The sequence below is a fragment of the Nerophis lumbriciformis genome, linkage group LG10 (assembly GCF_033978685.3).
Source record: "Nerophis lumbriciformis linkage group LG10, RoL_Nlum_v2.1, whole genome shotgun sequence".
NCBI classification, from domain to species: domain Eukaryota; kingdom Metazoa; phylum Chordata; class Actinopteri; order Syngnathiformes; family Syngnathidae; genus Nerophis; species Nerophis lumbriciformis.
Genome location: NC_084557.2, coordinates 39,246,476 through 39,260,691, shown reverse-complemented (window position 1 = coordinate 39,260,691; position 14,216 = coordinate 39,246,476). Strand labels below are relative to the sequence as shown.

The following is a 14,216-nucleotide window of genomic DNA, read 5'->3' as shown; positions in this document are numbered from 1 at the left end:
TGGAATATTTGATGTGAAGTAATCGGAACCTTGGATAGGTCAATAATTCATAATAACATTGATTTTGATTCAATATTATGTTTTGAGCAATGACAGTTTGAAAGAAAAAAAACCAGCTTTGTTTTATTAGTCAACATTGCAACTTTTTCTAAATTACATTTCACCTTCAAGCTTTTTTATTTCACTTTTGTTATGTTTTTGTTTATTTTAATAGTATTTTTAGAATGTGCCGTGGGCCTTTAAAACATTAGCTGTGGGCCGCAAATGGCCTCCGGGGCACACTTTTGACACCCCTGCTATAGATAATAAAAAATTAAATCTGATAAATCTATTGATAAAAAGCAGAGCCTGGCGACGCATGCACGTTTATCATAACTCTCTCGCTCTCTCTGTCTCTGCCCCTCCTCACAAATGCTGCTGCGCGCACAATTTGTTTTGTTTTTAACCCCTTCTTAACCCTGAACGTACATTGAAAATACACGCAACCCTAACTCAAAATGCCGGACATTTGAGGCATTTAAGAAACTCCGTCCGGACAGCCCCGCAAAAGAGGACATGTCCGGTGAAAAGAGGACGTAGTCTATCGTAGCGCCGTCACTGCCAGCATGCCGTGTGTTGTGCCTCGGTGTGTATTGTTTACACAACGTGCAGAAAGCTACTTAATATGTTCGTGTGGAAACTCGTTCGGTACACCTCCGAACCGGTTCAATACAAATACACGTACCGTTACACCCCTAATGTATATACATATATCTCTAAATATATGTATATGTGTATATATGTATATATCAGTGACGTGCGGTGAGGTTCATGACTGGTGAGGCACTGACTTCATCACAGTCAGATTTACAAACATATGAACCCTAAAGAGTATGTTATTCACCATTTGATTGGCAGCAGTTATCGGGTTATGTTTAAAAGCTCATACCAGCATTCTTCCCTGCTTGGCACTCAGCATCAAGGGTTGGAATTGGGGGTTAAATCACCAAAAATTATTCCCGGGCGCGGCGCCGCTGCTGCCCACTGCTCCCCTCACCTCCCAGGGGGTGATCAAGGGGATGGGTCAAATGCAGAGAACAAATTTCACCACACCTAGTGTGTGTGTGACAATCATTGGTACTTTAACTTAACTTTAACTTTACACATACAAACTGTAGCACACAAAAAAGCACATTTAATTAAAAAAAAAACGCTATAATGGTCTTACCTTTACTTATAAGTGCGGGAACAGTGGTGTTTGTGTTGGAGGAGTTGTGAATGAATGAAATATGAAATCCGTGCTGCAGTCTGCAGGTGTACCTAATGTTGTGTCCCTGCAGTCGTTCGCGGCTCCTCCGGCGCGAGCATTGTTGTTTTTGCACTTTTTAACCCTCTTGCACGTGGATGGTTTGGGTGTGGGCTTTGGTTGGTGTGGCGCTCCCGGGCGGGGGGTGCATTCTGCGCGGGGGTGCATTAACCGGCACCAGGAGGCGGGATTACTGCGAGCCTCACACAGTGCGTCTTCGCAGCAGTTTTATGATTGCTCAGCACAAGAAATACTTTACACACATACAGTTGTTGACAAAATACACTGTACATTATATACCTCAGCTAACTAAACTATGGAAATGTATAATAGAGTTCATATAGATCGTTGCACAATCCATGTTGAGGCACAACTCAGTGCCTCAACTGGCTGCTGATCACCGCAAGTATCTTCTCAGTATTTGAACGGCAAATGTGAAAATTCAGCGATTTTAAATAAAAATAATCTAAAACTGGTGAAGTTAAATGGAAAATAACGTTATAGTATAATCACTGGATACATATAACAATTTAATTTTTTTTTTTTCTTTTTACATTTTTTTTCTTTCCATGCCTCCAGTGACTGCACGTCACTGGTATATATATAGTTTATATATATATATATATATATATATATATATATATATATATATATATATATATATATATATATATATATATATATATATATATATATATATGTACCGTATTTTTCGGAGTATAAGTCGCACCTGCCGAAAATGCATAATAAAGAAGGAAAAAAACATATATAAATCGCACTGGAGCCCGGCCAAACTATGAAAAAAACTGCGACTTATAGTCAGAAAAATACGGCATGTTTGTATGTATGTATGTATTATTTTTTACATGCAGTCTGCTTTCAGTTCTCTACCAAATTTTTTTAACCCACTGTGGCCCTTGAGTCAGAAAGTTTGGACATCCCTGGTCTAACACAACCTCAGACTGTCGAACTTCCCCCACATATCATCTAAATGTAGTTTGTCAGTGGCAGAATTATTCAAGCTTTTCCTAAATGTATTACGTAACCATGATGGCTGATACTGTACATGTGTGTCACATTTAATGTGGCATAAAAAAATGTTTTTGGTGCATATCCGCGAGAGGACGGAACAGGCTCAGAAAAGTGGGTCTACTCAGCTGAACATCTGTCTCAACTGTAAACAAATCTTTAAAAACCCACTTAGTGTTTTTAAAGATTTGCTGTTAATGTTTACACCGTAACTCCCCGTTTGTCATCTTCACACACACTGCATGCGCTCCTGTGGCGATAACAATAATATTTTGATGATGTAACCACTGCTGGCATGTGCATCCTGAGAGTCCAGCATCAAAGGAGATCAACAGTGACCACGCGGTGTCAGTTAATTAACACCACACTGCTTCCGTGTGTGCGTGCGTTTGTGTGTGTGTGTGCAAGACTGAAGAAGTATCTGCATAGAAATCCCTCCTGCGTCGTCACAAGCACACCTTTTTTTAATTTTTATTCTATGATCTTTTATTAGATGATGTTGTCACATGATTACTTTCCATTCTGGTATTTATATGTTTTCCTCTGTAGAGTGCATCATTAAAATATCCTTTATGTCTTTGTCTGAAGCAACTACTGATTATAAGCACAACTAAAGTACATCATTTTGTTGCCTAAAAGATGACACTCAACTAGAAATATGAACAAGACTTTTTGGTAACGTTGTACATGAATGAAAGTAAATAGTGCGTGTGCTGTCGCCATAGAGACACTCATTTCCCTCCACTTCATGGCATCATGCTGTTGACATGCAGCACACACATGTATTATGTACCACCTTTTCTGGGCTACATTGAAATAAGATCTAGACAGCAGAACCTACTTTTAGCATGCTGTCAGATACAGCATCAAAAACATTGTTCATTTTTGACAAACAAGCCTCACACATCAACATTATTAGGTAGTTAGTAAGTTGCCCCAAACTGTCCACAGCAAGTGGATGTATACAATTGTCCAAAATTAATTGATATTTAATTGATTGAGGGCCTGATCTACTAGACTGCATATACAATTGATAACTAGTGTAAAAGTGGTGCAGACCATCATACCTAAATGAGGACTTTGCGTGTGCTGTCGCCATAGAGACACTCATTTCCCTCCACTTCATGGCATCATGCTGTTGACATGCAGCACACACATGTATTATGTACCACCTTTTCTGGGCTACATTGAAATAAGATCTAGACAGCAGAACCTACTTTTAGCATGCTGAAGGTGCGCACTGGGAGGCGCTGCGGTGTTGTAATGATGCGTTTGGAATGATCCAGAAAATACATAGCCTATTGCAAGACATGTTCTCACACGGGCGAGATTATATAATAATATAATAACTAGGTAAAAAAGAATGAATGCCTTTCAAAAAAAAAATGCCATCAGACACCAAAACGACGCAATTGAATTGAAAGTCATCCAGCAGCTGTAAAATTATAAAATGTCATTGCTCAATGGGACATATGTCTAATATTATTATTCATGACAGTAGGGGAAATATTGTCTCTCTCCATTGTCTGTCTTGTCTCACAATTATTTGTGCTGAACTGTGCCAGCTTGTACGAACATTCCAGGTGTGCTAAATATAAAAGCAAAACAGCGCCCACAGAACAGTTTTAGTGTAAATAAATCATATTGCGTGTGCTAAAATGTTTAAATTTGCGTCTCCTCCTCCCCGTATTATGGGCGTATTAATACTCAGCATATGTTCTGCATACTGTGTATTAAGGGCGTGAATCTTTGGGCACCCAACGATTCGATCCGATTCCTTGGGTGACAATTTCAACACGATTATCGATTCAATCCGATTCTCGCAATTAATTATTCAGTATGATAATTAAAATTAAACTTTTTCAAAACAGGTTACAGGTTAGAAAAGGTTCTTCTGTTTGAATGGATATGGCGGATATATATATATATATATATATATATATATATATATATATATATATATATATATATATATATATATATATATATATATATATATATACAGTATGTATACATATATATATATATATATATATATATATATACATACATATATATATATATATATATATATATATATATATATATATATATATATATATATATATATATATATACATACATATATATATATATATATATACATATATATATATATATATATATATATATATATATGTATATATATATATATATATTTATATATATATATATATATATATGATTCTTATTTAAAAAAACAAAAACTTTTTTTTAATCAATTTTTTAAAATTATGATTCGACTTAGAATCAGGATGAAAAGGAATCACGATTTGGGTGTACCGTAAACCAATTTTTTTGTGCATCCTTTCTGTGCATTTGTGTAAATAAACTGCCCTCCCTATTTCGCATATTTCAGAGACAATCCTCCACGCAGGAGTTGTGTAGATCAGCTTTGCAGGCGCTATCAAGTTTGCACGTCTTTTAATACACGCAAACCTTTTGTTGCTCAGGACCTATGAGTGTTGTAGTATGCCAATTTTCCAATGCACAGTACCACTTTAAAATACAAGTTTGAAAATGTTGCTCCAATTAATGCATCAACTTTTAAGGATAAAAAACGATGGAGAATAATAAATATATTTTAGATTAGAGTGTCTTTATTTGTTACATGGGGCAATGCCTATTAATGGACATAAAAAAAATTAAATGTTCCAGGTTGTAGCCAAAGGCAGGTTGATAGTGCAAACAACAAAGTCCATTAAAAACATTTACATAAAAGTTAGACAACATAAGACATCACAAACGGTACCATAAAAACACAGACTGTAAATGGGTTGTACCTGTATAGCGCTTTTCTACCTTTTTTAAGGAACTCAAAGTGCTTTGACACTATTTCCACATTCACCCATTCACACACTGATGGCGGGAGCTGCCATGCAAGGTGCTAACCAGGACCCATCAGGAGCAAGGGTGAAGTGTCTTGCTCAAGGACACAATGGACGTGACTAGGATGGTAGAAGGTGGGGATTGAACCAGTAACCCTCAGATTGCTGGCACGGCCACTCTCCCAACTTCACCACGCCGTCCCCGACTGTGATATAGTAATGAAAATGGAGACCCATATATGACAGTAGGTTGCTGCATGACCACAGTTTATGACACACTTTGTCGTTTGTTGCTTGTAAAAAGAATAATAAGAAATCTGAGTCTTCCTTGGAAACCTCCCATTATTATTGCACACATACTGCAGTTAGCATTAACAGGACAAAGTGTGTCCCCATAAGGCAAACTTTTGTTTCTAAATGCAGGACAATTCTGTTTTTCGAGGGCTGATTGGCAACCCTACTAGTAACTGATTAAACCTGGTTTTACCACTGTTTAAGTATTCAAATAACTTTAGAAAGAAACAAGTATTTTTATATATATATATATATATATATATATATATATATATATATATATATATATATATATATATATATATACATATATATATATATATATATATATATATATATATATATATATATATATATTAAGGGTGTAACGGTACACAAAAATTTCAGTTTGGTACGTACCTCGGTTTAGAGGTCACGGTTCGGTTAATTTTCGGTACAGTAAGAAAACAACAAAATATAAATGTTTTGGTAATTTTTTTACCAAATTTGTAAACAATGGCTTTATCATTTTAACATTGGGAACACTATAATAATTCTGCCCACATTAATCAACATTAAACTGCCTCAAGTTGTTGCTCAGATTAAATAAAATGACCAAACTTTTCTTCTACATATAAAAAGCCTGTAGTTGATTTTTATTATGTAAACTTTATACTTTTATCAACCTGTGATAGCAGGGACCCTGCCATTCAAAGCTTTTCTGTCCGTAACACACACACACACACACACACACACACACACACACACACACACACACACACACACACACACACACACACCGCAAAATGAGCTAACGTTACGCTAAAAGCTAATAAGCCTTCACCTCAAGCCAGGACTGCGAGCGAGCTGAGCTGCAGTTTAAAGTTTCTAGAACATCAACGGGCTCATAGTGATGTTACTAGTAGTTGACTGGGAGGTGTTTATTATAATTTAGGAGAGTCCGCTGCCTGATGCTTACCTGCTAAACACCTACCTGCTCGACGCTGAAGCATTGACTACATGCGCTCTGAATACGCACTGCTGATTGGCTGTTACCGCTTTGAATACGCACTGCTGATTGGCTGTTACCGCTTTGTATGTAACCAATCAGATGGTTGTGTGGGTGGTACAATACTGGGTGCTGAGACAGAGGCAGAAGAAGCAAAGCAGCTTGTTAAGACTTTAGCTTAGAAACTCGTTCGGTACACCCCCGTACCGAAACGGTTCAATACAAATACACGTACCGTTACACCCCTAATATATATACACATATCATATCCCCATGTCCGGTGTCGAAGATGCAGCCCTTCTGGCGCGGCTCCAAACATTTGTCACACCTCATGGGATTAAGCAGTGGTGAAGGTGGGGGTATGTGTGCATATGTGGCAGTTCATGGTCCATGGTTTGCATGTGTTATATCTGTGGTCCTGGAGTCACTCTGCAGGCACGGCGAACAGAGTTCTCAACTCCCTGGGTGTTGTTGACAGGAAAGAAGTTGTTGCGTCTTCACTGCACTGTCCTCCAAAGGAATCTCGAGACAACGATCTTGCCAGGTCGCTTTCAGCCAGAGAAAATAATCCATATTTGAATATTTGTGTTTAAACGAGCGAAAACAAATTTTTACTTTTCACTCTAGTTGTCTATTTCTGCTCCTCAAATTCATCATACTTGGCCATGCAGGCGTCTCCAAGATTTTGTCCAGTTTGCAAATCACAAAAGTCTGAGTGCCCACGCTCTGCCCGCATCCTCCAAAAAAAATCATATATATATATATATATATATATATATATATATATATATATATATATATATATATATATATATATATATATATATATATATATATATAAATATACAGTATATATAATTAGCCCGATATATAGCCTGGCCCCTGGCCGAATTTTTTGGCCCTAGAATCATAACGTTTTGGGTCCTCTGGACTATCACAGCAGCCACAAGACATTGAAATAACGGTGAGAACTTGTTGAATTAGGTCCCGACGTTGAGCAACTCAAACCTAACGTTGGAACAACATCCTTTTTGATTTGATTTTATTCAACGTAGGGTTCTTACGTGTATTTGACCATTGAATATTGGTCATTTCCCAACCAATATTCTACAACACAAATACAACGTTGAAACAACATGCTTTTTGATGACGTTTAATCAATGTCAGGTTGTGACGTTGATTTGAGCATTGAATTTTGGTTATTTCCCAACCAATATTCTACAACACAAATACAACGTTGAAACAACATGTTTTTTGGCAACGTTTATTCAATATCAGTTTGAGACGTTAATTTGACCATTGAATTTTGGTCATTTACCAACCAATATTCTACAACACAAATACAACGTTGAAACAACATACTTTTTGACTATGTTTAGACGTTGATTTGACCTTTGCAAGTTGGTCATTTCCCAACCAACACCGTGGATCCAACGTTGGACATCAACGTTGTTTCAATTTACAAATACAAATATTTTCCAACATTCTATCCAAGTCAGTTTTAAAGGACATGTGTGTATAATCAACGTATTTGTGCCTGCTGGGAGATCATCGGTAAAATAGAGGAAGTAGAATAGATTGTGTAGTGCTAGAACAAAAATACAATTACAGTCAATCAAACCAAATAAAATAGGTACATATGTGGAAGTAACAACAATCATTGACAGTTTTCCTTTTTTTTTACCAACAGAGCAGTAGAACACGCTGTTTCCTTCCATGGTACAGAGGAAACACCTTCCTACATTTAGCCTGCCTACATGGAGTCTTTCGCAAGGACCTCGGCCCTCAGCAACCCCTTCTGATGAGCACAAAGCACAGAGGGACTGACAGCAGGACAACAATAACAAAGCAGTGAGTGACTGACACACCTAAGAAGCCCCTAATGGCTGTCAGGACATGGAGTGAAGTGGAGTGGAATACCCCTCCCATCCCTACTGTAAACAACTGGATGAACTTAAAGCGGGCTCTGAAATGTTTATAAGACTGGTGTGACAGTTTGTGTTGCGTAGCAGTTAGACACACTTCTTCTGTATTTACTGGTTTATTTATGTGAGCTGGTCGTTAGCGTTTGGGAACACGTGGAGCAGTTAGCTTGATGCTGAGCATCTATCTCACGTAGACTAGAGAAGCCTTTTGTCGGCGACACTATCTTATGTGCTTGGAGTCTCCACGCCAGTGCTTTCTCGATATCGTAAGATGTGTTTATTTTAAAGGAGGTGAGCTATTTCAGCGAGGGATCAGGGATACCAGAGCATCACCTTACCATTTGGGACAGGTTGCCATGGTAACCTCCCCTCATGTTCCTGTAGCAATACACAAATTGACATCATACAATCAAGAAGTCCTATGATGCGTTGAGTGATCATCAAGTGCTTAAATGAAGAAAAACAATAAGCAATAATATACAGTAGCTTACAGTAAAGGATGACAAGGTGTCACGATGCACTGGGTACTGACTCTTCTCCTGAGAACTTGGAACGAGTCTGTACAAAAACAGCTTTTTTTATTAATGATTTTGTGAAATTAATTTGTACTAGCAAAAACCAAGTAGTACAAAGCAAAGCCTTTTCCAATAAGAAATAATCCAGCTAAACCAATCCAGACATTTAAAAGTTGTAGCATAAAACCAATTTAATGTCGAATCATTATAGATTACATGCAAAAAAACAATGCTATATGAACATTTAACATCCTTATTTACATTTATTGAAGACTCTTGTTGCAAGGGGAGAGATACTTTTGCTACAAGTCCTTTCATGAATTCAATAGTTTTTCTCACCTTATTTATAAAAGTACTGGAACTTGCAATTTTCTGTGGCCCCATGGTGGAGTACGTTGGACTCCTACTGAATTAAAAAAAGCACAGTCAACAGTTGGGATTCTTTGTTTGGGGACTTTATTTTATGGGTGTGAATCTTAAAACAACTCGGTTTTTGAGGTAATGATTGTATTCAGAATTGATTCTCGTTTCAGCAGAATTCTCAATTCATACAGAGTTTTGTAATATATTATTTTATATGCAAATTATTGTAAAACTTTTCACAACAGGTTGCAAAAGCTCCTTTTACACTGCAATTTAGTTGCCACTTGCCAAGATTTAACATTTTTAGAGCTATCATTGACTAATCTTAATTTTAGCATGAATAATTAAAAATGTTTCCATTGTTTAAAAATTTTAGAATTAAGTAAAAAAAACTTTTAAAATAAGATATTGTGGTTTTCCCCACATACATAGAAGATTAAGAATTACAAGTTGAGTAATGCTGGTTTTCAAAATGAATTACACATTTTTAGCTGAAAAGGCCTGCTCATTTCTAGATATACTGTACATATCTTAATTTAGGATGCCTTATCAAGTAAAATTATGTATCCATGCAGCTAGTTAATTTCACTAGTTTTTAGTAATTATTTGCTAAAATTTAGTCTTTTTATCTTTTATTTCTACAGCTCTTGCAGCGTGGCTGCTGACGTATACGCTGAGATGGCACATGAAACATCTTTTTAAAAATGCATTTAAAAATTATTGTACGGTGGCAGAGGGGTTACTGCGTCTGCCTCACAATACGAAGGTCCTGAGTAGTCCTGGGTTCAATCCCGGGCTTGGGATCTTTCTGTGTGGAGTTTGCATGTCCTCCCCGTGACTGCGTGGGTTCCCTCCGGGTACTCCGGCTTCCTCCCACCTCCAAAAGACATGCACCTGGGGATAGGTTGATTGGCAACACTAAATTGGACCTAGTGCGTGTATGTGAGTGTGAATGTTGTCTGTCTATCTGTGTTGGCCCTGTGATGAGGTGGCGACTTGTCCAGGGTGTACCCCGCCTTCTGCCCGTTTGTAGCTGAGATAGGCTCCAGCGACCCCCGCGACCCGAAGGGAATAAGCGGTAGAAAATGGATGGATGTATTTTTTTTTTTACATAAATTTTTTTAAAGATATGAATCAATTTATAATTGGAATAAGTAAGAATCACGATTTGGATGTGAATCTCTTATGCAGGCAAACCGACTAGTTGTTACGTAAAATGTTTGGTCCTACAAAAACCAAGACAGTATACAACACCTTGGCAAAATGTTAACAAAAACTGTCAAAATTTTGAAAACGGAGTCAGACAAAAGCGGACGTACGACTGTAATGACAAAATGTATGGAGGAAAAAAACTAACTTGTGACATTAGCATATGTACTTATGTACGTTAGTTTTCTTTTAATATAGTACTATTATAATAATTTATTGTATTCATAGACACCTTTCTAAACAGTCAAGCTACCAAATAATTTAAATGACATTATTATTACACTATGAATATACTACAATAATACATGAATATTATTAATTTAATTAAAACATTACAATAAAAATAAAAAGTAGTTCACTTTTTGTACAATTTCCAGTAAAATTCTCATGGGAACACGAAGGTAACATCATATATCATGCAAAGCATTACCCATGATGTTGTATGTAAATCCTCCATAAAATATACAACATATTTATCGATCCTCAGTGTCAGCTCTACAAACGTACATTTTATGCCCTTATATGGAAATGTAACGCTTATGTTAAAATGTACGTTTTACAGAATGATAGCTACTTGCTAAAAAAAGGGACAGATCAGTTGCGTTTCCAGCCAGCAGTTCAGTGCGGCACCATCACGGCATGATACGGGTTCAGATCCCTGATCATCTTGCGTATCCACTGTGAGGCCAGCCAAGTCGGGATGGCATTAGGGTAAAGATCATCTTGTTGCAGCGTAACCTTGTCTAAAAGGACAACGCGACAGCACAATGCTGTGATTTGACTTTGTTTGTAAACCAGAAATATATAAGGGGGTCCCAATCTGATATTGATATCGGATATTTGAGATATCAGCAAAAAAAAACAGTAGAGACTTAAGCTCCGATACAAGCAGTCCAGTTCACTTGTGTAAAGCTGGACGCCAGTTAACATCTAAATGTCCTCCAATACGCACACAAAGTTAGTAATTTTTGGTATCGTATTGAAGTAATTTACAAAAACATAAACATGGTAAGCTATAGGCTACTATGAGCTAGCAGCTACACAAGAACTACCGTAATTTCCGGACTATAGAGCGCACCGCAGAGAATACATTTTAGAATTTCTGAAACCTAAACAAAACAAAAAGAATGCATATTAGCTAATGCTAACAACGCTAAGTTGATTACATTACAATAGCACGTACAAATATGCATGAAAACACTCCTACAGACATCACACATGGGACGGTTTAGTAAGTGTGAATTATTTTAGCTATGTTGTAAAACTTGCAAACGTGGAAACCATACGAGTAGAACCGCTATGGACGACTGGGAGACGGAATGGCACTTCCGATCGAGAGCACTACACAGAAGGAAATACTGGAGACCTTTCCCCGGCAGCGCCTGTAGTGAGCAAACTTGTTCAAAAGATGGCGCCATAGCACAAACAATAACACACCATTTTAGTGCCTGTTGAAAACTGTTTGTTGAATACAAAACATGATGGCCGTTAGCAAATAAAAATCCATAAACTAGCCGCCTATAGTCCAAATTTTATGGTAAGCACTGTGTCCTTAATTGAACAATATTGCAGTCGACAACACATCTGTCGATATAAACAAGTATCGAATAACTATCGTTGCATATTACTTGTCTAGTAACAAACGTTTCCACATCATTACTGCGTCATGAGCTTGATTTATTGAAACCAGTAGGGGTCGCCAAAAACTCTCAAAGTATACATTTTCATACCTATAATTTTTAACTGACTAATTTTACTTGATCAAACCTTCTCTAACATTGCACACTACAGAATAATACAAGTATGGACTGTGAGTGACGCTGATATTGTATCGGCCAATATGGGATCTGATATGTGATCGGGACTGCAAATGTTATATCCCGAGAAATAAATTGTTTTAGAAGTAAATCACGTTGCTTTAAGGCAAGCGAACTGTATCGTACTGAACCAAACTGTGCCGTTTGGGGGAAATAAGCCCTTTTGTTTGCTAGTATGCTGCCCTCTACTGGCCTGGGGGCTGATTTGCTTTGCAGAGAGCTGATTTTTTATGTGTGTCGTGAGTTCGAATGAATGTATGCTACAGACCACGAAAGTAGGTCACGCTGTGTCATCATGGCAACCGCAGAGATGCTGTTCTCCTTACTATTATGCATCATTTTTCAAACCTTTTTTTGACTTTTAGGTTAAACGACAACATATCGCTGCGATAAGTCGCACAAATTCCAGCGCCCCCCTTGCCTTCCCTCCCGCTGTCTTGGCCATATCTGCAATAATATTAGCATTTCATTCCCTGTGGAGACACTCACGTTTAATTGGATGGCCGGCCGCCGTGTGCTTTCAGGGGCACGGGAAGACAATTTATCCAGGAGAAATAATTGGCCCCAGGGAGATCAACAGTGCTTTTAATTCACGCTCTGCTGCTCCTCCGTGTGTGCAGTCGCCGCCTTATTCCCACTTATTCCCACTCGCTGACCAACCAGGCAGTTTTTGTGTGTGTGATTCATCGCACAGCAGCAGCTCAAAGGGGATTTAATTAGTAGGTTTGCCAAATCGACCAAGTTACATTCCAGAATCCTCATCTTGTCATTCTGCTAAACATTTATTTCTTTTTAATGTTTAGTTTTGTCTGAAGCAGCGCGGCCTGACACGACGTGACACTGTGCCATCCTCCACACACAACAAAAGGGATGTGGAGCACACAACTGTTGCAGTCTCTCCACCTGTTGTCATGGTAACAGTTGAACAGCCACCTGTAGACACACACACACAGGGAAGCTTGGTAGTAGTCAGAAGATACCTCACTGTTTTCAGGGTGCGGTGGTACTGGTGTAAGTTAAGAATATTTACTACGACTGTAGATAGAGTGTCGCGTAACCGTTCTCAGTTGGATCGTTTATTGCACTTGTTGACTTTGTATCGTCACAACAGGGAGAAATAAAGTTTTATCTTTTTTTCCAGTGTGTTGAAATCCTTCGGTGTCTGCTGCTCTTTGGGGGTAGGGTTAAGGTTAGGATTTAAGGCCAGAGAAGCCAAAGAATAAGGTAAGAGAGTTGGTTAATTTTAGGGCCTAGGGTGGGGATGGGGCAATAGAAAGAAAACAAAAGAAGAAGTAAAAAGGGTGTGCGCTGTCCATCAACAGTCCGACGGGCTGGCACTCACGCCTCACTGAGGCCACCCAGATGCCTGGACCCCAGCCTGGTAATCCAGAGGAGCTCTGCCCGCTTACGTTGGGCGCTCCATCTGGAATTGGCTTCCAACACACATGCCCGGACAGAGGCACACCGTGATGGATGAAATGCTGCACCAGGTGAGTACTCGTGTTCTTAATTTATGCCGGACAATTTTGTACTTGTGTTGATTAAATCTAGTGGTGACTGCATTGCCCGTTTCACCCACGTACATAGAGTGACATCGTCGGTTGGAGATGAAGTACCCGCAATATTTAGTGTGCCAGAGCGGCCGGAACACCTTACCGCCGAGGCGGTTGACGAGCCACCGTGTGTGGTGGAAGAGCGCGCTTTTCCGAGTCGAGGGCTGGTCTCGAAGCGAGCTGACCCGAGCCCTGACTAGCAGCTCAGCCAGGTTTGGGTTTTTGGGGTAGGCCGAAGACCACATAGTGGTCCTGCAGCTTCCCACTACTCTCTGCAAAGGTCTGAAAGTTCTTTTTAACCTTTCTGGCAACCTGTACAGCCGCGGGAGAGTAGGTGGTGATGAGAGGAATCATGGATGTCCCAGGGGAGG

General features: G+C 38.6%; 1 protein-coding gene across 1 annotated transcript in view; it reads left to right on the top strand.

Moving 5' to 3' along the window:
* LOC133612316 (protein shisa-like-1a) overlaps positions 1-13,432 on the top strand; it is an 84,233-nt gene extending 70,801 nt beyond the window's left edge. The window contains exon 5 of the mRNA XM_061969617.2: positions 8,154-13,432. Within this exon, the coding sequence (XP_061825601.1) occupies position 8,154 (1 nt within the window). The 3' untranslated portion in view covers positions 8,155-13,432. The remainder of the gene's footprint in view (positions 1-8,153) is intronic.
* Positions 13,433-14,216: the final 784 nt, after the last annotated feature.